This window comes from Centruroides vittatus, unplaced genomic scaffold (genome assembly GCF_030686945.1).
Source record: "Centruroides vittatus isolate TY-2023 unplaced genomic scaffold, ASM3068694v2 contig_630, whole genome shotgun sequence".
In the NCBI taxonomy this organism is placed as follows: domain Eukaryota; kingdom Metazoa; phylum Arthropoda; class Arachnida; order Scorpiones; family Buthidae; genus Centruroides; species Centruroides vittatus.
The window spans coordinates 617,776-644,596 of NW_027122387.1; the positions used below are offsets into that span (position 1 = coordinate 617,776).

The 26,821-nt window shown below is 32.0% G+C and overlaps 4 protein-coding genes across 5 annotated transcripts in view; 3 read left to right on the plus strand and 1 right to left on the minus strand.

Moving 5' to 3' along the window:
• Positions 1-4,493, plus strand: part of LOC136979664 (phosphatidylserine lipase ABHD16A) — a 47,745-nt gene extending 43,252 nt beyond the window's left edge. Inside the window, exons 16-20 of the mRNA XM_067275698.1 lie at positions 648-710; positions 2,503-2,576; positions 3,396-3,494; positions 3,571-3,617; positions 3,698-4,493. Coding sequence (XP_067131799.1) covers positions 648-710; positions 2,503-2,576; positions 3,396-3,494; positions 3,571-3,617; positions 3,698-3,835 — 421 coding nt within the window. The 3' untranslated portion in view covers positions 3,836-4,493. The remainder of the gene's footprint in view (positions 1-647; positions 711-2,502; positions 2,577-3,395; positions 3,495-3,570; positions 3,618-3,697) is intronic.
• Positions 4,494-4,550: 57 nt separating this feature from the next.
• LOC136979662 (vam6/Vps39-like protein) lies at positions 4,551-7,700 on the minus strand. Its single transcript, XM_067275692.1, has one exon. It carries the CDS (start codon positions 7,327-7,329, stop codon positions 4,690-4,692), a length of 2,640 nt encoding a protein of 879 aa, XP_067131793.1. The 5' UTR covers positions 7,330-7,700; the 3' UTR covers positions 4,551-4,689.
• Positions 7,701-8,028: 328 nt separating this feature from the next.
• On the plus strand, positions 8,029-10,108 carry LOC136979667 (ciliary microtubule inner protein 2B-like). Its single transcript, XM_067275704.1, has 6 exons — positions 8,029-8,191; positions 8,823-9,040; positions 9,110-9,381; positions 9,453-9,594; positions 9,658-9,912; positions 9,987-10,108. Exons 1-6 carry the CDS (start codon positions 8,121-8,123, stop codon positions 10,073-10,075), a joined length of 1,047 nt encoding a protein of 348 aa, XP_067131805.1. The 5' UTR covers positions 8,029-8,120; the 3' UTR covers positions 10,076-10,108.
• A 764-nt stretch (positions 10,109-10,872) lies between these two features.
• LOC136979669 (deoxynucleotidyltransferase terminal-interacting protein 2) lies at positions 10,873-25,646 on the plus strand. Of its 2 annotated transcripts, XM_067275705.1 has the most exons (7): positions 10,873-11,074; positions 14,260-14,410; positions 16,594-16,699; positions 20,955-21,053; positions 23,199-23,363; positions 23,452-23,561; positions 25,500-25,646. In XM_067275705.1, the coding sequence occupies exons 1-7, from the start codon at positions 10,966-10,968 to the stop codon at positions 25,585-25,587; spliced, it is 828 nt and encodes a 275-aa protein (XP_067131806.1). In that variant the 5' UTR covers positions 10,873-10,965; the 3' UTR covers positions 25,588-25,646. The 2 variants fall into 2 exon arrangements, with proteins under 2 accessions (XP_067131806.1, XP_067131807.1); XM_067275706.1 differs by lacking the exon at positions 20,955-21,053.
• Positions 25,647-26,821: the final 1,175 nt, after the last annotated feature.

The window sequence follows — 26,821 nt, forward strand, 5'->3', positions numbered from 1 at the left end:
ATCTTCTATAACTATCAGTTACCCTTAATAGTAGTGCAAGGGGCATTGATAGTTCAACAGTATTTTCATAAAATCCTTTGCCTCATATGTTGCCTTTCATGCCAGGGTTGCAAACAGCCATTTTTCAGTAAGGAAATGCTGCTTGTATTCAAATAGGGTTTACCAGGTATGTCTCCATCATGTTACACTTTCTTGGCCTGTCTGGCTTTGTTTTCAGATTTTTTGTACAGTGAACATTTGTGGAATCAGATGGGATATCATCTGAGTTTGGCAGATCTGGAATGGAAGTTGCAACATCTGTGAACAAATCCATTGTAGGATACTATACAGTACCTTAATACTTACATGCTTGACTGTATTGCTACATGCATCTGGGTAAGAGGACGACATGCAAAGTACTGTTTTAAATTGTACTGTTGTTGCACAGGAAATTGTCCCTTTATGATAATGACAATGATAAAAAGTGATTACAATAAGTTTGCACTAATAAAGTTTCATTTGATTCCAATATCTTCTTTGTGCACAACTGTTTTTGTGAATGAGTGTATATTATATTATAAACATATATAATTATATATCATTACTATTTTGAAATTATTTTAAATTCTACGCATTATGTTGATTTTTTTTTATTTTATAAATTTCAGGGACACAATGCCCTTGCAAACAAACAGGGGAAATAATTTGTTGATAAAATTGTTGCAGTGTCGGTAAGCTTGATTTATATTATTTAAAAAAATTTTATTAAAGGTTGCTTACAAGGAATAAAATAATGCAAAAATAAAATAATGAAATTATTATATTGTAATTATATATATGTTACCGGCAAAACCCGATTTTACACCAAACTAGTTTGGCGTAAGCGTGTCAGGCCAAACTAGTTTAGAATTATTATTCAAGTATATTAATGGTTAATTTAAGTTCATCATAAAACACAAATAAGTTCATTTTAAATTTTAGTTTGATTTTAAAAGTTATTTTTATTATTTCGTTTGAATTTTTGAAAATATTTTTGAAAGTTAATTACCTTTAAAAGTGCATGGCTTAATTTTAAAAAATACAAACTGATAAGTACTGATTAGCTTATTTTTTATTTTATACTTTTGTACGAGTGTCGTGTCACTTCTAATCAATACCGTTTTTGGTTAATGTTACCCTAGGTATCGAAGATGGAGGCTCGTCTCCAATTCCAGCGATCAGAAGACAGGGAACAGTGGGGACGCACATTCTAACCTAACCTAACCTATTCTAACTAATACCATAATTATTAGCAACCAAATTATTAGAATAGGTTAGGTTAGGTTAGAACATGCGTCCCCACTGTTCCCTGTCTTTTTGATCGCTGGAATCGGAGACGAGCCGCCAACTTCGATACCTAGGGTAACATTAACCCCATTTTTTATAATTAAGTAGACTATGTTCGAATAAATATTGTTCGTCTAGTTGATTGCCTTTTAATTTTATTTTAACCATTAATATATTTAACCATCAATATACTTGAATAATAATTCTAAACTAGTTTGGCCTGACTCGCTTATGCCAAACTAGTTTGGCTTAGGCAAAACTAGTTTGGCGTAAAATCGGGTTTTGCCGGTAACATATATATTTCTTAATATTCCATTTTTCATGCAGATAATGAATATTTTAATTTTACTTTTTATAATGTTTTTCATCTTGTTTATCTCAGAGTCTTTCATAAATTCTTTTATTAAACTGTACTTTTTGTAGCCATTAAAACTATTTTTTAGTCTCTGAAATCTGTTTTAATTACTTTATATTAAAAATGCAACTCAGCATAAAATCTTTTAAATTAAATAAATTCATTAGTCAGAGTCAGACAAATAATTCACTTATCAACTATTAAAAACAATGTACTTTTACAGCTTACTTTTAAAAGATTTTATCTAACTGTAAAAACAGTTATTTCAAAATAATAATAGAGTTATGGTCAAAATACAAGATATTCAATTAAGTAACTGTTTATTTTACAAAATTGATATCATGAGATGAACGTAAATATTTAGTATATCAGAAATATCAAAAAATAAATACACAAATTCTCCATTATTACATTTATTGATTGCTTATATGATAGGAAAAATAATTTTGATTTTTAAAAATTGAACAATTTTACTCAAAATAAGCCAAATGCTATTTATTAATGAATGTAGTAATTGATAAATATAATTATATTAAGAACATAAAATGTAAATACATCATGATTTTTTAGGAATGTTTTATATTTGATATTTACATTTGTCTAGAATAAAAGTTCAATAACTGTTTTAGAAATGTAAACACTTCTGATTAAAGTTCATTTATCCGATCATCAGATTTGATTATAAAGACAATTAAAATGAATAAAGTACGATGACAATTATAACTTTAGAATATTTTTGATTATATATTTTAATAATCTTGCAATTAAATGAAAAAAAATTATAATCTAAACTTCATGATATATTTCTGTACATTTTAGTAATATATTTTTATAATTTTTAGGTATCCAAAATTAGTAACTGATGAAACAGCCTGGGTCCTAACAGACTGGTTGGCTGGTGATTCTGCACATCAAAGTAAGATGCATAAGCTGAATAAATAGCGTAAAAATAGTTATACAGTAGAGCATCGATTATCCGAACACTGATCAACCGAGACGTCGGTTAACCGAAAGCGTTCCAGTTGGACTGTGTCGTGCCGAATCGAATGTTTTTGATACTAAATTAACTTCTAAAGTATAATTTTTTTTGTTTTTATATTTTTAAATATATTTATTTTGTTTATACAAAATAAAGAACTAATTTTTAATGATACAATAGCCACGATTATTATTATAAAAGTTTTTGTTAGGCTTAACATCGACGAAAATTCAATGCGAAGTGACACTCAACAGAGAAAAATTTCAACATGGGATATATTAATATACTAATGACATGGGTTATACTGATATACTATATTAATAATGTATTTTTTCGCACATAATCCGTTATCCGAAAAATCGATTTTCCGAACAACCCCAGTCCCCAATTGATTCGGATAATCGATGCTCTACTGTATATTATTTTTGCTGAAGAAAATCAGACTAAATTAAGCAATATTTTGGAATTCGTATTAAGTATGTCTGCAATATTTTGGGGAAAAAAATATTATATATATGTGTATATAAACTAAGAACTTATTCTATTAACAGTTAATAACCAATTGTTGTTTCTTCAGTAATATTATTAAATATTAAAAAACATTACATAATTGAGCAGATAAAAACTCTTATCTATAAGTATCATTGAATTTTTCATTTTAAAATGTATGTTGGTTCTTTTTTTTATCTTTTAAGATATAAAAGATAATATAAGGAAAAGTCCTATAATTAATCAATTTTTTTTTTCCTGAAATAGCTGAACTCTGGAATCAACAAGGTGTTGAAGAAGATTTGTGCCTTGCTACTTTAAAGTCATATGCCGAAGAAAACTACCCATTTTTCCCGATGCATATAGGTATTAAAAAGAAAAAAAATCGGCGTTTATTTAATCTTAATATAAAACTTATTTATGAACATTCTTTTCCTTGTAGGAGAAGGAATGCCTTTGTCAACTAAAATACAATTAATTTTATTCTTGGTAAGTTAGTTTTTCGTCTCAATTTTATTTAAAAATTCTGTTAATTTCTTTTCCTTAATTTAATTAAATATTATTTCTAGGCTCAGAAACATATGATAGACTTCGACTCTACTCATTGCCCTCCTCTACCTCCCGAATTATTTCAGTTACCTTGGAAATTGGATTACGACAAAAATAACCCCTCGCACGACAATATATACATAGTGAACAAGTTATAAAAATGAAAAATTATGTAAATAAAAAAAAAGGATTGCTTCTAGTGTGAAAATGCATTGGGATCTCAATTATCATGAAATTTTGTGGACCAGCCATTACAATCATATTTATTTGTTTTTAAATATTAAAAAACTGCTTTAATACAGTTTTATGTACAGCAAAACGTTTTTTTTTTCCTACGTGTGAAACAAACATCTACAAAAAAAAATTACGTTGCTTGTCAGATTTCGTTAGCAAAGCCTCAATGTCATGGGAAAAAATTCGTAACAAATATCTGAACTTTATCTCTGTATTTTATTTCCAAATTTAAACTAAAAGTGCCTTCTACATTTCAAATTATGTAATTTATCTTAAAAAGAAAAGACAATGTCTATAAATAAAAGAAGATATAACGACTTAGTTATTTAACTCCATATTGTATATATTGTCATTTTATCGATGTGCAACTTAAAAAAATCCATTTTTAAATTATTTTGTTAAATGTACAATTTTTTTTTTTTTTTTTTTTTTATAATTATAAAAGACAATTTGGGAACAAACTATAATGGATTTATGTTGGAAACGAGCTGTCGTTTGCAAATTATAAGTAGAATTGTGTGTTTATTTCTGCATGTCATAAAATTACTGCCAAAAAAAAAAATAAAATAAATTGTAAATTTATTGTCATGTTGGATTTATTTTCAGAACAATTTCCGATAGTATAAATAAATTGTAATCTTTCACATTTTCGTCTGTCTTAGTTCAAACAGTATTTATTGAAGTATTTTATACTTACATTATTAGTAGTCTCTTTAAAATTTTTTTACGTGATAAAGCATTCAACATTGAATTACAAATAATTACAACTTAATTCAAATTATCTAAAATTATACTTTTCTTTACAAGAATAATGAACGACGACGCCGTTCGGGAAGCGTCCGAAAGCGCTCGTTCCTATTCGTTTCTTACACACCCTACACACGTCGAGTTCGGTGATCACTAATTTGTAAGACTGGCATCGGATCCTGAGAATGTTGACCTGCAAATTTTCTGCCGCTAACAAACTTTTCACCAGTTGCGTCGCGTGTCTTTCCGATTCGGTTTTCTTCAGCGTGTACGTCAGAAATTCTTTTATTTCGTTCAGAGATACGGTGGAAGGAAGAATCGACAACGTCTCTAGTGGATCTATATTACTTGCATATTTTTTTAAGAGTTGTAAGCTTTTTTTGATGTCCGTTCTTATGATTGGTATATTGATTCCTGCGGCCGATAAGAACTTCAAATTTAATTTATTATAATCACACAAGTACATTTTAATAAGAAAGAAAAATATCTGTTCGTCTTCGTTTCTGGATTTGTAATTTTTTATACAGTATCTCTCCGCTTTCTCCGGCGCTTGTAATATGTGTGTGTATATTATTAAAGCTTCCTCGTGTTTTCCTAGTTTACCTTTCACGATGGCGGCTTCCTCGTAAAGACGATCTTTTAAAAGCAATGCCGGGAATTTGTCCAAGGAATAATGCTCAGATTCCTCTAGAAAAGTGATCAGTCGGCTTCTAAGACTCCCTAATTCGCCCGGTTCCGTGCCGGCTTGAACGGGCAGCTGGCCTTCGGGCAGGCAGTCGAGGTACTTTTTCATCACGCCGCGGATGCTATTACAATATTCGCGTATTAGCTTGTCGTGAAAGTGCGAATTCATATCTTTCCACACGTGAATGATGTGTTCTAAATACGGTATGGTAAGCTTCGGATGTTTTTCGCTTAAGTAATTTAATACTTCTATCCTCGGTAAGCTTTCTACTTCGGGCAAGTCTTCGATAAATATTTTTAAACCATTATTAGGATGATTTTCTAATATCCAATCAGAAAACTCAAAAATTAGTTTTAAGTGTTCTTCACCTAAGTGCTGTAGATATCTCACTATTTCATCACCCATACTGAAAGGAGAATCTATTCGTTTAGATTCCTCGACTAGAAATTCTAGCGCTTTCCTGTGTAATCCCTTCCGCTGATAAAGAATGATCAGTTCGCTATATTTATGAAACTTCTTTAGTGCTTCTTCGGATTCTTCCACGTTGCAATGATTATCTTGAACTCTTAGTAAAGAAGAAACAAGAGCATCGTTTGTTTGCAGATAGCATTTCAGGAGAGAAGTGTCAATTATTTCTAAAAGTTGTTTCTTGGAGGAGATTGTTTTAATTCCCTCCTTAATGCTCGTCAGAGACGACAAATCCTCTTTCGAATTTCCCATAAGTTCGTGCCGAACTTGTATTAAATATTCCGTCAGAGAAAGAAGACCGTTTTCTAGATCGACGCCGTGAAATTCGGTTAATTTATCCGGATATTCTAGTTTATTAACATAATTTTTAGGTAACAGATTAGGAAATAATCCTATTATATGCGAAGGATCCGTTTCTAACTTTAGAAATATGCTCATGGCTTCTTTAAATTCCCCTTTGCAAAATAAATCGAATGCATATAGATTTTGAATATGTTGAATATAATGTTGCTTTAAGTCGTAAGAATAATCGGTCATGTTTACGAGTCTCATGGCTAATTCAAACTCTTTTTCGTTTAATAACTGATGTATTTGATTTTGTAATTTAACCGCGCAAAGACACCAAACGGTATTTAAAGACGCAATAAATATAAAACCTTTCTTGCAAGGAACTATTATTCTCGGTCCTTTCATCTCGATATTCTGAATGAGCATCCGCCTCTCGCTGGTTCTCACCTCCACGGAATTCGCCAGAATGGCCAAAATGTAAGGAGGATCGCCGGCCAGAGCTATCGGTATCTCCGCCCAAGTGATCCCGAACTTCAGAGTCGGATTACCTCCCGAATCGACTATGTACATGTGTTCGTCTCTACTCAGCGCAAACTGATCGTTTTCCAAGCGTAATATGAGCGGTTCCGGACTCTTACCCATCGGAAAGAGATCCTTGTGGTCCCCGGTCAACTTAATAAGACTGTATTCAGATTTGAAACCCACAAAAAGAGACTCTCCGCACCAGGCGATCACTTTGGGAACGTCCGGCACGCCCAAATCGTTCGTCAATTCTAAGAATTCTCTGTTCTTCAAATAATACAACTGAAGCTTTCGTCTGACGGCCACGCACATTCGGACGGTGCACTGCATCTCCCCGGTGAGCGTCTTCTGCTTCTGTATGTCCAAGGCGAACAACGTGGCGCCCCTAGTTCTCGAAATGCTAGTCAGAATTTGAAAATTAGGATGTATTAAATCGTGAACACTTATTGTATTATCCGAAAGACTAATCAATATCTGAACATCTGGCACTACTTCTATTTGAGTAATGGGTTTCTTAGCAAAACCTTTGCTGGACCTCACCAACCTGGCATAGTTATCTTTGGACGGATTTACACTCATATCGACTTTATAAACAAGGAGGTGGCCTTGTTTAGTAGCAACCAACAGGTTATCTTCATAAGCTGCTAGCGATTCGATCTGGACGGGCAGATTTTTCAAAATTTTGATGGGCTGATATGCTTCGTGCATTTTGCTTCTTTCTTCAATCACAAAGTTAATCACTAAATATCTTCTTAATACTCACTGATTATTTCTGAACATGACGAAACATCAATATCTCGAGGAATTACGTAATAACATAAGAAAAACAACACACTACTAATCATTACATCCCATATTAGATACACCACTCTGCACATAGTGCCATCTGCCGTCAGATTTTTGACCGGAATTTTTTTACACAGTTTATCTTCTGTATAACGTAAAATATCAAATCTATTCTAAAATATTTTGTCGCTCGTTGCCGGATACATTTTTATTTTAAATATATTACTAATTGTCAAAATTTTTAAAATATAAACTATTCGCCGGCCGGATGGCAGGGCAATTAACGTGTCGGCCTTCTGTTCTGGTGGACCCGGAAACGAATCTGGACAGATTGAAAATCCCCGAGAATTTTCAACCCGTCCAAATTCATTTCCGGTTCTGCGAGGCCCAACGTATCCAAGACGGACCAACTCCCTATTGGTCTGTTCCGGATATTTTGGACATCGTCCCTCACTATCTAGCCGCCCCATTGTGGACCGAACCCGTAAAGGGCCCGAAAAAAGCATGTCAGAAAGAGCCATACATATGTATAAGCCGATGGTCTTAATTATAATTTATTTAGTACATAAACGCATTTATAGATAAATATCTTAAATATGTTCATTATTTAATAATAATGAAAAAATTATTGAACAAAAGATTGCGCAAATAAACAATAAACTGAATTTTTTTTGTAATAGTTTATTAATTTATTGTTGATTCAAAAATTTACAATGGCATCTGATGATCCTACTCTTCCATATCCGCATCCTCAAATAGCTCCGGAACCGCACTTTATTTCTGGGTGAGTATGTTTGATCGATTAAGTAGGATAATCGCACCAATTTTGACTTCTCAAATTCGTGAAGAATCCTTGTTCGAATCCGATCTTTCTTGCGCTTCCGTCAGTAAAAAATAAAAAATAAAATAAAATAAAAATGAAATTTACTCTCGAAGGAAATTCAGCTTTCTATCTCTTGAATATTCTCTCTTAGTGAATACAGGAAGAGACAAAAAACAGAATACTTGAATAGTTATATTGAAGTTTTTTTTATTCATATTGCAATTACAACTTATTGTAAATTTATTCATTTTTAATGGGCAAATTTGATAGCCGATTTAATATGATAACTACTATTGTTCTGGGAGATCCAGTTCACTTCCGGGCAAGTATTTCAGGAATATTTCATGGATATTGTGTCCCGGACATGTGGCTTTCTTTGTAGGCCAGTCGAACTCATAATTGGCATGAAGGAAAAGCTTTCTTAGTACCCACATGGCGAAAAAATTTTTAAATTAATAAAAAATGCTGGCAACTATGATAGTAACAAAATAAAAACAAAAAAATATAATATAATATATTATATTTATTATTATTTTATATTATTATTATATATTAAATTTATTATTATTAATTATTTATTTATATATGTCAGATATACAGGATTTTGTCCACAAAAGAAATATCAATTTGGAAAAACTTCTCATCAAGCCACAAATGAATTACTGTCTACTTATTATAGTAAAGTAGCACCAAGGCTCGATGTTATTCATCCTTTTCCGGAATCAAAATTCTCATTGAATATTGTTCAAAATCGACACCCACCCGTGGGAGATATTAAATTGAGAGATGATATAGTTCCAGGTTATACGGGTGAGTTTACCATCAGAAAAAAAACATAATAACAATAATTTTTGCGTTTATAAAATAATATATTTTAAGGTCACATTCCAACTAAATATGAACATTACGGGAAACGATATCGTGCCCATTGTCTCGATGCCATTGCTAATTTTGAAATAAATCAGATGAAATCTCATCCACCAGACCCGAAACCCACTTGTGATGAATTTCGTGGTTCTCCATTTCCTTTGAAGTGTACATCACTCGATCCTCCATTATCGTATAGTGATCCATTATCGTTACCTCCCGGATCGTATAATCGCGGGCAAAGAGTTCCGGGAATTGCAACTGGATGGACACCTCACGATAAAGTAAGATAATTAATTACATTTATTAAATTTTTACGTATTGGTCCATTTTTATCTAATTAAAAATTTTGTAGCCCGAAAGTTATCAACCTACTGGCATCTTATCGGAAGAAAGACTCGGCCCTATTTGGCCAGAATCTATTCCAAATATAGATTTTCTAACAGAAAAACCATATTTTATGAGTAATGCCGATCCTAGAAAATTTTTTATTCCTGGTAAAAAAATATTTTCCATTGTATTTAATATTCTTTGCCGTTATTAAAGTTAATATCTTTTAGGATATACTGGATATGTCCCGGGATTGAGATACTCTCGAGGTATGGCATATTCTACTGGTACGAATCGTTCCCTTTGCAAATTCACACACGAAAATGCCAAGCGTAGAACCATGTTAAAAAGACCCGTTCGAGTGGATTGGATCGAACCAGTCGAGCCACCATCCGGAAGGACTCCAGTATTGAAGTATCTTCCTAATCACGGACTCCCATTTTTAGATACGGGTGTTATGCCAGATTATACAGGACATATACCTGGTATGAATACTTTTAATTATAAAAAATAATTTAATAATTCAAAATATTTACGTATACCGGTATCTTAAATTTAGGTTATAGATTCGTCTGTGGAAATAATTATGGTTTGACAAGTTTGAAGTTGGCCAGATTAAATCGTTGTGTTAACAAAACAGCGCAATGATTGGTTAATTCTTCAAAAGATATTTTAAAATTGTCTACGTGTTGTTGGAATAGAAAAATGAAAATTTATTGAGAAATGTTTGAACTAAATTTAATCGTATATATTATTCTGAATATAAGTAAAATAAATTTATTTTCTTCTGAAATCATGATGAAAATTATTGTGCGAGAAACAGATACGGTGCCTATCCAGGAAAAGGTTTTATTTTAATTCTTTTCGACCTGTGGGCACTAAGAGGGCCTCTTTTAGCAAGCCCATTATGAGTTTTGCCGGGCCCGCAACGGGGACCGACATATCCGGACGGACCACCCCCGAAAAATTCCTGGGGATTTATCGACCCGTCTGGATTCGAACCCGGGTCCCACGTAGCGGTAAGCTGCCAACTTGATCGCTCGGCTATCCGGTCAAAATTTTCGAAGGTCGTAAAGCGTCAACACTTAGTGCTCTGCTTTACTGAATTCGGTCCTGATCTCGCCGCTGAAACTCCACTAACCAATAAAGACAGACCTTAAATTTTTCATTAAACTATTTCTTTCCCCATATATACCCCCATCCTGCGTATTTCCTACTAAATATAGGGGGAAATCCAAGTTGGCGTCATTGATTATATCATAATATCATTTTTTATTTGTTATGAAAAATGTCATTATATTAATCATGTTGGGTTAAACTTTTTTAAATAAATAAAAATAATGTAGTAAAATTATTTTGAGGTCTAATTGTACGTATGTTTACAATAGAATTTTTTTTATTGTCATTGTTAAGATAGAGTTGGCAACACTTGACAAGTTTCTGCAGTATCGCTTCTGAGAAACACGTGTAAATTCGCATGTAATAAATCCTGTCTAGTAATCTTGTTATTGAATAGATACAGCAGAGATTAATACAAGATGGAAGTAGCGGGCATATTTATAAATACACCAGTTGTAAATTTTAAAGTTGAAACGCGATCTAAATATGCATCGGGTGTAAAAGTTGACCTTTCCAAGTATAAAAAAGGTAATAGCATAAGATAAAATATAAAGAAAACGGGTAATGTAGTTTATGAACTGACTGGAAGGTAATCACGTGACGTCAAACTCGCTACTAGGGACTGTCCATAAATTAATCGGTTAATGTTACCTATGGTTCCAAGATGGCGGCTCGTCTGATTCCAGCAAGAAAACAGTGGGGACGCACGTTCTAACCTAACCTAACCTATTCTAATAATTTTGTTGGTAATAATTATGGTAATTTATTAGAATAGGTGTCCCCACTGTTTCCCTTCTTCTATTTGCTGGAATCAGAGACGAGCTGCCATCTTGGAACCATAGGTAACATTAACCAATTAATCTTGAAATTTTTACTCTCCCTCTCCCCTCGTTCCAGTTTGTCAAAGTTTCTGTAATCCCCTTCTTCGGACGTCCAACGAAACTCAAACCCCCTCCAATGGCCAAGCAGTTTCGTTCCCTGAATGCTGGGAGTTCAGTTGTGGGTTTTCAACTCACCAGGACTGGCTGGCCATGTGGAGTTTTCTGGGTTTTATCCACATCTAACACCTGAATAGGGGCCAGTTACCCTTAAGAAGACCTCCTTGAAGACATCCCCACCCAAGTGTTGTATTTCCGTAACTTAACAAAACAAAAACAAACAAACAAATGAACCCCCTTAAAACCTATATCACTTTATGAACAATAAATACCAAGGTAGAAACGAAATATACAAGAAATTCTGAAATAAATATAACAAAATTCGTAAACTATAAAATTTAATGAAATGGACGTCCATTAAAGCTTGACCTCGCCTCTCCTCCTTGTCTGACTTGGCTTAACTCCCTCTCTCTTGTCATTTATGGACAGCTCCGAACATTAAATTATATTTATTTTTATAATACAAATTAATGAATTACATAATTATACAGATTTAAAATACAGTACATTATTATTATTATTATTATACAATAATGTATTATTTATTATTTATAGTTCTTTATACAAAAACTATGTTCATAATACTTTAATATTTTTTTTATTTCGCCAATGTAAATATTTGTGACAATTTTAAAAGGACCCAATAATCGATTTTACAGTTACCAGTATTACCAGTAGTACTGCCTATTCTCCATGCTCTGTATTAGTCAAGGCTTACTATCACTGACCTTGGCTGACACACTGCATGTAGTTGTGTGCTTTGGTGCAAGCCTCCACATCTCTCTAAAACTAAATAACATCAAGTACAGTACTTCACAGTCAAGTGGGCTACTCAAAGTTGGCATAGTTGTATGGGCTAAATAGTTAAACATGATAGTCTTAGTGAAGCGACAGGACTCACAATTGCATGCAACCTGGAAGTAGGCTGTGGTGGTTTGTCATATTGTCTTTTTTGTTCTCTGTACATTTTTTCCCCTGCTCTTTGTTCTTTCTCCCTTTAGAACTTTCTAATCTCCTTAATTTTTCCTTCTTGAAGGAAGGTAATTCTCCCGGAATAACCGGTATACCTCGTACTCATTATGTACGGGGTTACCTGAGAGCATACATGGGGAAGAAGGGTCACTTTTGAGCTGGAGCTTGAAGAGAGAGGACAACAAAAAAGAAGAGAGACATTAGTGTCACTTCTTTTTCATCGTCCTCTCTCTTCCCGAATAGACTGGTGAAGTCAGAACTTTGAAATCCCTGGACCAAAGTTATTGTGTTAGAGTCGGTGCTTTAGCTTGACAAGTCTGAACGTGCGACTGGTTATTGGAATCAAATATACATAAACTCTCAAGAACCGAAGAAAAGGAAGATAGAAGTGAGAATTTTGTGTTTAAAAATTAGAAGAATCTAGGAACTTCATTAGTCTATAGGAGATCACAGCTTCACATATAAGATGTAATGCAATTTTTTTTAGCTTTTTCGACAAAAGTTACATCTTATGTGCCATAAAATACAGTATATAAATTTGGTACATATACGTACATAATATACCATGTACGCAAACAAAAAGGTTAGAATAAGAAAAAGAATAAAGATTGAGATAGTATGACCTATATGTTGTATAGAGAAAATGTACATCAATTTGCGAGTGAGAAATGAGTTACAAGATTTTATGTACACTCAAACCTGTTTTTGTGCGGTCTATTTTTGTGCGATTTTTTATTTATGTGATTTTTTGTGTGCGAAATATGAATTTCAATCAAATTGGTATACTGCACAAAAATAATTGCACAAAACACATTGTACGTATAAAAAATCGCACAAAAACAGGTTTCAGTGTACACAGTAAGGCTATAATGGGGCAAGGGCTTTTGTCACTTTTTAATGGGTGCATACAATTTATTAAACCATGTGTAGTACCATGTGTTATCAGATTTTATTTATAAATTTTGTTTTTGGTTAATCTGATTATTCTTAAATTGTTCTTGTTGTTTATAGATATTGAAATATACAGTCAAACTAGTTATGTCACTGCTCTTTATGGATATAATGAGTAACAGTTATGACATGGAAATCTTGCTGATCTCCTAATGTTTGTTATAATCAAGTTTGCTGTATATTTCAATATCTGTAATAGGGTTTTTTTCAAACGGGATCCCGGAATCCCGGTTGTTTTTTTAACCCGGGAAATTCTTCTTATCCCGGAAAATCCCACAAATTTCTTAAAACTTTACTTTCTTCTCATTTTGTGTTAAGGTTGTGGAAATTTTGCAAATAGAAAGTATAACTAACTCATAAACTGTCAGAATACATTTGTATTTATTAATTTTAAACCTACTTATTAGTTTTTTTAAAATTTTTCTTCGTTATGGCATGTCACAAATAGTCAATAATCAATATGTAGCTTATTTGTGGCAAGACTCTGAAAATTCTTTATTTGTCAGAACCTGTAATATCTGGAATAATTGTGCTTAAGCTGTCTTAATTTTTAACCATGCCCAGTAGCTTGAGTAACTGCGTAACGTCAGGTTGTGCAAATAGGGCCAGGATACAAACGAGTACGAAGTCTGCGAGTATAAAGTTTTTCTTCATAAACCTGATTATTAAGGACAAATGAACTGCCGAATTATTTGGCTATAAGCTTGATGTTTCTATTAATTAAGCTCTGAAATGAAGATTTGTTAAAACAATATTTTATTAAAAGTTATTTATGAAATAATAATGTTTTGATTTTTTTATAACAACTTCCTTTCAATATCTGTTTGATTTAATTGATTTTATTTTAATTAGATGCCGATAACACGAATTCCTCTTTCTTCTTAATTGATAATAAACCATCAAATATTTCAACATCTGTAAAAAAAGAAATTTCATCTGTGTCTATTGAGAATGAAACAGAAAATGGTGTTGAAAAAAATGACATAAATGCAGATGAGTCCAGGTTAGTAGTTAACATTTTGTTCAAATAGTTATTTATTCATTTGTTATAATGCAGATGTTAAATATAAATTTAACTAGCAGGGAGGCCCGCGTTGCTCGGGCAAAAGTAACGATAGCGAAGATTAAGATTATTACATTATAGTCAACCTTACCCATTTTCACAGAATGCAAGAATTGGGTCCCCCTGTTTCCAGACTAATTAGAGAATGGGTAGATGGGTCTAAAAAGGTTCAATTTCCCGCAAAAATGAAAAAAATTGCATCTGCATCTTGCACGTCGCTTTCTCTTAACAATTCCATTGTTACGTAACACTTCCATTGTTGATGGAAGTGTTAAGCCTTAATCCTGTCCCTCTCCTCCATGGGGAGGAATTTCGAAAAATCCCTTCTTAGCATGCATTCTTGTGATTTACCCTAACTGTGTACCAAATTTCAACTTTCAACTCCTAACCTGTGCTGATTTTTATTATTATTATTATTATTATTATCAACTCGTCTCAATTATATATATAGATAAAGCTAAACTCCGACCAAATGCCGAATTCTATCAGGCTAGATATGACATATCTAGCCCAATAGAATTCGGCATTTGATGGTTGGAGTTTAGCTTTATAGTTTATCGCAGTGGTATTCAATCTATGGGTCGCGGAAAATTACCTTGGGGTTGCACTGTTAAAATGTTTGAATACCATTGGTTTATCGGGTCTAGCGATGTTATTTATATAAATTTAATACTTATCGAATTAGCTCTTTTTCTTTCTGAAAAATCAGTTTAGAACAATATATTAATAAATTGATTTTAATAGTTTACAATACAGTGCTAGACAACTTTTATTTAAATAAACTAAATTTAAAAACTTTACTAAGTATATATGCCAAACAAACTGCTGGATTATATCAGGGATTATATGGCTACTCTTAATAATCAAATACTAAGTAATTTTGTCTAACCTGATATTCCAGCAGTTTGTTTGGTATCTATCAAATAATCAGGTTATTTATGTCTAAATGTCTTGCTGAAGCTCATGAATTGGATAAAGTGAAGATTAATCAATTATTGCTGCAATTATATCTGTGTAAAGTGTGTTTTATCCAAGTCAAAGTGGGTAAAGCAGAACTGTGCAAGCATTCATTGGATTGTGAAAGAACTGTCTGAGGTCTTTATTGCGCTAAAATGATGTTTGCTGGCAGCAATTTAAACACTTCCACCTCCTCTCGTATTCTATAAACTGAAAATTGGCAATATCGGCAATGCACGAATTACATCATTTCACGTGATCAGTGCTTTGTTAATACACACTACAGATATAGATAATTATCTATAGTTATCTTAGGTTACAGACCTATAAACTAATGTTCGAAAGCAATTCAAATTGGTAACTATTTTAACAAAAAATAAAAAATAAGTGTAGCATTCATTGCATCTACCAATATAACTTAAAAGAATGCTACAATTAAAATGAATATTGCAAAGGCTAATATATTTAATAGCTTCTCTTCTGAGGCATCTGAGGAAATGATAATTCCTAGAAAACTAAGATATTTTGACCAGTTATATACTGAGATTAAAGAAACAGAATAGAAGCAAAGTGTAGATTACAGATCATTGAGTGGAGTTTATTTTTTCTATTTACGCATAATACTAAATTAGAGTTGTCACAAGAAATATACATTCAAGTTATTTAATCAAAACTCTTTATGTCCATATTTACAATCAAGAATCAGAATCTGAAGTTAACGTTAATTTAATTTTAAATGTGAAAGTTTATGAATTAACTTTTGCATCTGATTCTGAAACATAGATTGTAAATATGGACATAACAGTAGAAAATTAATTATTACCGTAAGTTAGAAGATTTATAAATAAATTAGCGAAGTCGAGGCCGAAGTTTTCGACGCAAAAACGTGTAAATCGGACGTTTGGCGCCAAATTCCCGTAAGCCTAGAAGTTTGACAACGGTGTTTGGAAAGTCGGTGGAATCGTGCTCGACATTCCAAAGGCCGTTGCCAAACTTCTAGGCATACGGGAAAGCGGCGCCGAACGTTTGACATACACGTTTTCGCGTCGAAAACTTCGGCCTCAACCTCGCTACTATTTAAAATTATTTACTGCTATTTAATTAGATATGTTCTGGAAAACTAGTATTTTTTTAATATTTATTATATATTTTTTCATATGTTTTAGGATAAAATCAACTTTAAACAAGTCGGCTTTTAAGCATTCTAAAAAATCCATAAGTATTAATGATGAAAAATTAAAAGAACTTTTAGATACATCATCTGATCCACAGGTAAGAAAATACATTTGATAGCTATAATAAAAAAAAATATATGTATCTATATTAGCTATCGTGTAAATTTGTGAACTGAGAATTGCATAGTTATTTTATATGTGCATCTTAATTGTACTGTAAAATCTGTGAAAGTTGGAATTTCACGGGAAACTGTAAACTTTGAATTTAGTTGAGCTAGAATAAGAAAATAGTCACTACTTCAGTAAAGTGTGAACGTAGAGAGTACTTTTTTTAACGAGTTTCAATCTAAACATGATATCTATGTTATATTTATTATAATGAACTCAAAATAAAGGAAAGGGGAGCAGAAAATAAACTATACATTTATGTGTATATTCTCAATCAAAAAACTCGACGTAAACAGCCACATGTCTTCTGACCGACAAGGACTAAGTAGTCAAGAATATCATCCAGTATATTTTAATACTGGATGTCGCATCTGTTGTCAGTTTAGAGCAGTGATTCTCAACCTTTTTTTCGTCGTGGTACACTTATAATAATTTTAAAATTTGGCAGCACACACGTTTACTTCGGTAAGAACCGCAGGACAACCGGCGACGTCGTAACAGCGATTTATTAAATGCCGTTCGTTATTTAGGTCACATTTTCTAAACTCCTCGGTAACTAGCGGCAGTTACTGGTAACACCGGTTACAATTTCCAAATGTTCCCTAGGAAGGTAGAACCAATTGAACTACTTGTCTGGACTACCGATTGAACTACGTCGCTTATGTGTAGGTATTCCCAGTGGCGGCACACTTAAAAAATCTTGCGGCACAGTGGTCGAGAATCGCTGGTTTAGAGTAAAGTATGAACTGGCATACCTTAAGTTAAACGTATGTGGAGATTTCTCAAAGAATTATCTCCACTAAGATTAATAACCTAAGTTTGGTCTTACGTAGATCTGTTTTAATCAGGAGACAAAGAACAATTTGTTCAAAACATTTGTTATAGCAGCAATGCCTTTCAGGATTGAAAAATCATCCCAAAAACATGTTATTTGTAAAAATTTTACTATTTTTGTTATATGAAGTATGTACTGAAGAAGGGGTAAACCCCAATATGCATTTACATTAATAGTGGTATTAGGATTGTTTGGATGATACTTCCCTCTGCTAGTCTTTGTCGGTCAAAAGAAATGTAGCCGTTCACATTGGGTTTCGAAAAATACATTTTTTAGTTTTCTAAATTTACGATGTATTTCAGGATTAATTGAGTAGAGCAAGTTTCTTCTTATTGTTTACTGAAAAATATTTTATCAAAGTGTAGATAATAGGAGAAGTCTCTCATAATGATGATCAATCTAGTCCAGTGGTCACCAAAATTTTCCAGTTCCATGGAGAAATTTGGACATTTGATCAACTTGAGGTTATGCGAAGTATTACAAAAGAAATGCGAAATGCTCGGTTTAAAAATCCTAGTAATAACTTTAGAGTATTTTTTGTATGCATAATCTGTTATAAATGATAACATTCATTTTTTTAAATCCAAATATTGTTCACTGTATACAGGTTTGTTGTAGCCAAAAAAATAATATTGCTCTTACGGGCGTTTCATTCGTAGTTTTAAAATTGGTTTGTAATAGCCGAGAATTCATTATAAACAGGTTCGTTAAAAGTGAAGACTATTGCATTTTTGACTATTACTTTTTATCTGCACATCATAAATATATAAAATTATTATACCGTACATGTACTGTACTTTGGAAAGATCTTTTTATTTAAACTATAATCATAAACAGTTTGGATATTACGTTATAGTTTTTATTGATATTTATATTGTCGTTATGATTTTCAGTTTACTTATGTTTTTGAAAATTTAATTACCACTTAATAGAAAATTATTAAATAAAAATACAGTCAAACCTCAGTTTTCAAACATAATTCACTCCTAAAAGTTGTTCTTAAAAGTGAAACAAATTTTACCACAAGGAACAATATAAAATGGATTAATCTGTTCCTGACCACCAAAATAAAGCCTTTTAGCTGTATTTCATGCAAGAAGTAGGGGACTGATACACTTTGGATTAGAAATTTCTATAGCAATGTATGATACAATTATTTTTTTTTGGTATTCTATAGTTATACTTAAAATTATTACTAGATCAGGTTTTAATACAATATAATTTTGATTTACAATCAAGAGTTATTTTTTCGTTTGCAAGAACGTGGAGTAATATATTACTAGTGTTGTTATTCGAAATATGACTTATGATACACTTAACAAGAGTTATTCTTTTTTCGCAATTTTTTCCGAGATGTGACGTATATCTGCAACAACACGGAGTAACGGGGTATTAGTGTTGTTACTTACGTAGAAATCGTCGAGTTGCCGATATTTTAAAACGTAACACCAAGAAAGACGATTTTGGAATTTTTCTACCAAATCTACGGAAAGTAATTGATACCGAGAAACTAAATCCCAATCCAATATATCTTGTAAATCAGTTAAAGTATCAGAAGTATTTTAATATCTAATTTTTGTATGTTAAATGAACGTATTTGACAGATTTTGGTATTTTCCAATCAATAGAATGATTATATTTATTAATAAATTGATCATTCAATGTTTGATACTGAGAAATTAAATCCCATTTTGCATATTTAATATTTCTTTCAATAAATGAAGTTGGAAATTTATAATTTTTCCGTATATAATCCCAATTTAATTTATCGGCAGTCGTAAATAAATTGCCGGCTTAAATTAGATCTTTGACTTATTATTTCCCAGTTACAAATTCTTTAAAATAACGAAAGCTGTTTTCATTTACTTGTAAAGAAGAATATTTTTCCCAATGAATCGGCATGGTAGGAGGTGGCGTATTTTGTAAGTCTCAATATTTTTGTTTTCGTCTCCTTTTATTATAAAGTCGTCATCTCCAAAGTTATATATTAATATCCAACGTTGTCTCTGTAATCAGAATCAATAATACTTTGATTGATTAATATATTGTGATTTAAGAACAATGATGTTTTTGTAGCTATTCTTCCCAGACAATTGTTTGAAAATTTGAGTAGCCATATCTGTGAATATCAATATTTGTTTTTTACTTTTAATAATACAATTATCTGTACTAAATAAATCATAACCAGCACCACACTTTTTAGGTAATTTTGCTTTTTCATAAAGATTTCTATTATACAATTTCTATAATAAAAAAATATATAATTAATTTATAATTATATATAAATTAAAAACAATAGTATCATGGGGGCACTCGGATCGTCACTATAGTTGACGAAGACAGCTTTTGTCATTTTAAAGAATTTGTAATTGGGAAATAATAAGTCAAAGATCTAATTTAAGCCAGCAATTTATTTATGACTGCCGATAAATTAAATTGGAATTATATACGGAAAAATTATAAATTTCCAACTTCATTTTTATTTGAGTGCAAAAACACATCTTGCTTATGTGTTTTTGCACTCTTTCTCTGTGAAAAACAGATTTGTAATTTAAAATAAGTGTAATTTATCTTGTATCATACATTATATTTCACCACAGAAATTCCTAATTCAAAGTGTATCAGTCCCCTACTACTCATGCATAAAAAATGCCCTTATGGACACTGATCTTTAATTGTTAACACCGTCTACCCATACAAAATGCGCATGTCCAGCACAATGATTTTCACGAGGCCTGGATTTGATCTAATTTTAAATATTCATGTTCTTTTTGTTCTGTGTTCTATCAGTTATTCTGTGTATTGCCTGAAGAAGAACTTTTGTGATAGACTTTATTGTACATTTAATACACACCGGTAACAGGTTCGAGGTACATTATTTTTTATTTAATTTACCTTAAGCATATTTAAATGTGAATTCTTGGATGCCATTTATATTATGTGAGTGTCAATTAATTTGGGTTTTTATTAATTAATTTGATTTAGATTCAACTGTGGCATGTACCGAAAAATGGAAATAGTAACTTTCCTTCGTGTGCATTGAAATCTAATTTAAATAGCAACATCGTCGACGATTTGTGTCACAATGTCTAATAACACAAGGCGATCTCGGTGTCAACTAACTCAACTAACTACTGATTCATACTTATTAACTCCTAAAAAAGTTAGGGAGTCGATCTTGCTGTGTGAATAAATCTTGTGGGCAACTTTTGTTGAGTATCTTGTTTGGCAACTGAGTTATTGTACGGCAACCAATGCAGTTATGAGTTTGAAATTTTGTTCGTAAACTGAAGTTTGACTTTACTTACTTTTATTCAAATATGTAAAATTAATTATATTTTGGTTTTAGGTTATGAAGCACTGTAAACTATACAAAGAATTGTTTAATAATGAATGTTCCTTAAGCCCATATAATCAAAGTAAACGAAAGTTGAAGCGTGAACACAAGGTAATGTTATTAATTAAAGCTTTTGTTTCAATAAGGAAATAAAATCATATTTATTTTACTTTTATGAACTTAACTTAAAGACAAAATACAAAATGTTATACTGAAAAGATAAATAATAGCATTAAGGCTTAAGTATACACTAATGGAATAAAAACGTCAAGAATTACCCTAAAGTTGATGAACATTTCTGGAACTTCCGAGTCCCATCTTCAGATATACTTGAAAATTGACTTTTTGATTTAAACTGTTGTAGAACATCTGCTGCATCAGTTTGAATGTATGACTATTTCAGGAGGCAGATGACAATCACGGCATAAAACATTAGAAAATTGACAACAAGGCTATATATTCTGTACAGTTTATATAAAATAGTTCATTTTCAAGCATCTTTATTCATTGAATTTGCAAGTGAATCTGAAGATGGGTCTCAGAAGTTTTATCTTTATCAAAACTATTTTTGAACTGTAAAGTATTTCTTGACTCCATTATTTTCATTAGTGTTTGCTGAAGCGTTAACATTGTTATTTATGTATGGACTTGTGAGGTCCGAAACTCCCTCACTTGCTTGTGTGTTTTTGCACTCTTTCTCTGTGAAAAACAGATTTGTAAATGGTAATTTGTGTTAAACTCGAAGTGGGGGAGATGACGTCACAGTGAAAAATTAAGCCAGGAAAGTGGTTGATGAAGAAGTCTGAGAAACAAACAATTTCGAGTAAATGCACAAAAAGAAAAATGAGGAAAACACTTTGCATGTCAGTTAAGTAATTAGTTCGGATGTTGCAACTCTCAAGCAATAAAACATCTTCCCTAATTAAGGGCTATCATCCCAGGGAGTTTGCAAGTAAACACTGGAGAAAGTGAGGTAGATGCCCATTCCTTCTGACCTAAATTCGGCCCATGGCAACTGAACAAGAGCCATTAAGAAGGAAGATTGTCACCAATTGAAATCAATGATTCAAGTCTGAATCAGATAAAAGTCTGCACTGGCAACAACCACACTGATAATCCTAAGCTTGTCGCCAGTGCAGAAGTTGTTGTCGTGTGTCACGGCCATCTTGCACAAGTGTTGATTCCATACCTCAGAGAGATCCACCATTTCCTCGGGGTGATTCAGCACTTCAACGAGAGATCAGCCATCTCTGTTTAAACCCAATTAACCTCAATGAGAGAGCAACCATCTATTCAACCAGATCATGGATATCATTCATTTGACGAACAATAGTTATTGATGGCCTTATGATTTTATGCTACCAGAAGCTTTTAGAGGGTAACTGGTGACCTTATCGAAGTTTTCTCGTGATGTTGCAAATGAATAATCTCGTCAGTTGAATAACTCCTAAAAGAGGAGAGTAGCAGTGAAGAAAGTAGAGCCAACATTTTGTTGAAGTTTGTTTGGACAGTGTTAATAAAAAGGACGATTATCATCTTTGCAATGCATTTTAAACTGTGGTGCCACAAGCCAATGTCTAGATGCCGTTTGGCTATTAATTGTCATTTTACATAAACTATACATTTGTAGTTGGCAGTCTTACTCAGAATAAAAACTTGTTTAGAAAACCCTAGCACTTTAAGCTATGCCTCAATTATCAAAAATCAAAAGAGAAACACAGTCTGTAAGAAAAAATGAAATACGTTACTTCTATTATTGCATTTGTTTACTGTATTTCTGTGCATATAAGAGCATTGCACTGTTGTATCAATGGTACAGTACATAAAACCTACCCCATTTTAATATGGAATAAAAGGAAAAGTATTTACTGTATTTAGGCAGTCCTACACCTTTGTCACTCAACCCCAAAAGTTTTTTTACTGTATTCTAGTTTTAAAAAAATAAAATTACATTGCATTTTTTTAGGAGAAAAGAGTTTAAAAGAAGCTATTTATAATTAAAATATTCTATATGAATGCATGTAAAAGCTACTTAGCTATCACAATAATATTTTTATTCAAGCATTGGACCAGGTACTGGTTAACTGTAGTCTACTAAAGGCTGTTTGAGAATTTATTTGTCTACGGTAGATTGCAACTTCACACATAAGATGCAAGGCAATTTTTTGGACAAAAGATTCATCTTCTATGCCATAAAATACAGTAATCTATGTTTTTAGTAAGTCAATTCATAGTGCTTTTGATTTATTACTGTAGAAAGAGCAGGAAAGAACTGCCGGACCCGGGTGGTATCACATGTCAGCACCAGAAATGACAGATGAAATTAAAAACGATCTGACTGCATTACAAATGAGACGTACATGGGACAGAAAGTCATTTTATAAAAAGAATGATATGAAAACATTTCCAAAATACTTCCAGGTAATTTCAATAAATTCATATAACTATTTTCGATTATTTGATTTATGTATTATTAAGTTACTGTATATTTCATAATATTTCATTTTAGATTGGAACAATAGTAGAGACGTCAGCAGATTATTATCATTCGCGTATACCAAAGAAACAAAGAAAGAGAACTATTGTTGAAGAGCTGCTTGCAGATGAAGAATTTAGACAGTAAGTGTGATAATTAATGTGTGTGTTTATATAAGTAATCTCTGCTTAATGTTTTCTCGGTACAATTTTTTTTTTCTAATATTCCGAACTTCACAGCATGTATACGTATAGGTTAAAAAGTGTTGAGAGGAAAATTTATATTTACTTCTAAGAAATTTAATACAACATTTTTAACAAAACAAAATCCAGGGAATATCTCAAGTTACAATGCAAATACAGCTGACCCTTGATAATCCGACAGGTATGGGACCAAAGGGGTGTCGGATTACCGAAAGTGATTATATACTTGGCATTGTTTTGCTAGCAGTAGCCTACAATATTCCTACATTTTATGAGTAAAATGCTGCCTAGGTTAGTATGGAAATGAAACACCCATTTCGGTTAACTAAAACATGTTTATTAAAAGAAATATGGAAGCCAATAAATGTACACACAGTATGTATAGGCATAAATAATACAGTACGTACAGAACTGCTCACGGAAAACACAAGAAATGTGTGTCGTCGTGTAAGAATTGGGTGGGGAGATTCGTGTCGCGACATCCTTCTGTGCAAACAGACACGTAATGGGACGTGGACTACGGTGACCTCGACGGGAGGTATGTCGGACTACCGAGCATGTCAGATTATCGAGGATCAGCTGTACAATTGATTAAAATCACGTATTATAGCATCATGTCACACTATTGCCTCCTATAACAGAAAACCTAAACACACTTTCATTTCATCGCTGACAATATTCAATCAGTTTAAAAGTAAAAAGCATCTAAAATACAAATATTGTAACATTCTGAAATTTTATTATTATAGAATTCTTTATAAACATCTTGAAAGAACCACTAAAACATTGAAAATCATACAATCGTGAAAGCTTATGAAATTTGATCTCGTGCTTGCAAATAAATTAATAAATGACTGCTAATTTCAGGAAGACAACTTTTATTAATTACAAGAAACATCTCCACTGAAGATCTGACCATCTTTAGCTTTTCTTTCTTTGATCCTATGTGTAGTAAGAGGGCCTCTTTTTAGCAAGTCCATTATGGTTTCGGCCAGGCCTATAATGGAGCAGCAGGGTGACGAGGGACAGAGCCAGCATATCTGGATGGACCACCACGAAAAATTTATGGGTTAAATAGCAGTAAGTAACCGTACGAGCCTGCTGGGCTTATTGTTATAATTATCAGACTTATCACATACCTTTCTGATTTCTTTAATGCTTTAATAGACATGCATGGTTACATTTTATACAATTTAGAAAAACTCTTTAAACAAAAATTGAATGTAATAGGAAATTCAAATTATAGTATTAATTTCTGTTATATGTATTTTAATTATAATACCGTATTGTCGAAATTTATATACGTAACCCAGCCAAAGAGGGCTATTAACATAGCCTAAATACATTCTAGGATATTAAGCATTAATTAAAGGTGTGTGATAAGTCTGATAATTATAACAATAAGGCCAGCAGGCTCATATGGTTATTTATTACTATTTAATAGATTATTATTGAATTTTTGGCCCCCCAAGCAGTAGACTGCCCCCTTATCTGCTTGACCATCCAACTGTCCTAAACTTGCAAGATTTAAAATTTAATAGTTTAAATTATTATGGCATAGGATATACAAAAATTAATATTCTACAGTTGGGTTAATAACTGTGAAATGACAGATTATGAACACAAAAAACACTTTTGTGTTCAGAATCTATGTTAATTAAAATTTATATAGTAATAGTCTTCTGTTAATATCAAATTATTTGTATTCTAATTTATATACTAAATAAATAAATTCATAAAATTGTTATTCAATTTTTGGATTGGAATTAGACAAAAGTTTAAAATATACCAATTTATTCGTAGTTTAAAGGTTTCTGAAGTTTTTATTAACTGTAATTGATTCATTTAAATGTGTTTAATTGATATTTTAATTTACAGATACAGCAAAAAGAAAGTGAACGAAATAAATTCCAGAAAGACTAACTTCAAAAGTAAAATGAGAAGAAGAAATAAATGTTTAATCTAAACTGTAAAAGCAAATTATATTGTACAGCATAATAAATATTCTTTTGTATTTAAAACAAATCAGTTAAGTTGAATCTTTGCTTTGAGTTATTCATATTTAAGTAGATATAAAATACCTAAAATATATCTATACATATAACACACCTTCAAGTTTTAACTAAAATGTTGCTAACATCTTAAAAATCATTCTGTCTGATCCAGAAACCTTATAAGTTGTCTGAATAAGCTATAATTTCTTATTTAATGCAAGAAATCGCAACTCAAAATGGATCTCCGAGGAATTCCACACAATGGAGAGAAATTACAAAACAAAGTTCCCTAGTTTAGTTTTGCTGGATCATAGTAAAAAATAATTATTTAGTCAAACTTCAACTGTAGGTTGAACATCAAAATGGTTTTTTAAAAAGGAAGGTCGAACAATAAGAAATGCCTTACCGATGTCGTAAGAGTGAAAACTTATCTAAGTTCTTAACCATTTTGTGTCCAGTAGACACCAAACTTGTGACGGTAGATCAAAATTAGCCGCCGTAGTGTTATATGGAACTGGACAGTAACTGATCATAAATACAAATTCAAAAATTTTCAGAATAGTTGCAAAGTTGTGGGTCTGTACAATAAAGAGCTCCTTTTTTTGGGAGTGCAACAACAAAAGAGGTATGGCAAGGTTATAGGTAGGTGGATTTCCATGAATTCCATTGCTTCTGCATTAAAGTTTCAAGTTTATTTATAGATAGATGCCTCCTTCAAAACAGGTCAGTTGATCATTTTTATATGGTAGAAAGCTTCCACGCTGTGTAATAAAAAAACATTGTAAAGTTGACAATGTTATGGCCGAAAGCCCAGCTATCAATCTGTGTGAAAGTAATTGAAACTAATTTCCAATTAATCATGGAATACATACTGTGTATAAGAGAATTTACTGCCTCCACCATGGAGAAAAAATAGACAGTAGTTCAATTGATACAGTAGAAAAGCATTATTTGTGGTAGGAAAAAGAATGTGTTGTTTAAAATGAAAAAATAGTAGGTCGTTTATAAAATGAAGGTCACGAGGTTCTAAATTATGGTAAAAAAGCTGGCTCGTAAACCAGATAATGTTCATTAAATTAAAATTATCACAACAAAATTTTGAATTTTGAGCATGATACTATATTTGATATTTTATATATCGTGTAATAGTGATTCCCAAACTTTTTCAAGCCACTGCTCTTTTGGTTTTATAAAGTTATACCCAAT

Excerpts from the sequence above, each read along its gene's own strand:
- LOC136979662 (XM_067275692.1), bottom strand. The coding sequence starts at position 7,329 with ATGCACGAAGCATATCAGCCCATCAAAATTTTGAAAAATCTGCCCGTC.
- LOC136979667 (XM_067275704.1), top strand. The coding sequence starts at position 8,121 with ATGGCATCTGATGATCCTACTCTTCCATATCCGCATCCTCAAATAGCT. Across the intron at positions 9,595-9,657 it reads TAGAAAATTTTTTATTCCTG|GATATACTGGATATGTCCCG; the intron begins GTAAAAAAATAT and ends AATATCTTTTAG. Across the intron at positions 9,913-9,986 it reads TTATACAGGACATATACCTG|GTTATAGATTCGTCTGTGGA; the intron begins GTATGAATACTT and ends TCTTAAATTTAG.
- LOC136979669 (XM_067275705.1), top strand. The coding sequence starts at position 10,966 with ATGGAAGTAGCGGGCATATTTATAAATACACCAGTTGTAAATTTTAAA. Across the intron at positions 14,411-16,593 it reads ATAAATGCAGATGAGTCCAG|GATAAAATCAACTTTAAACA; the intron begins GTTAGTAGTTAA and ends CATATGTTTTAG. Across the intron at positions 23,364-23,451 it reads CATTTCCAAAATACTTCCAG|ATTGGAACAATAGTAGAGAC; the intron begins GTAATTTCAATA and ends ATTTCATTTTAG.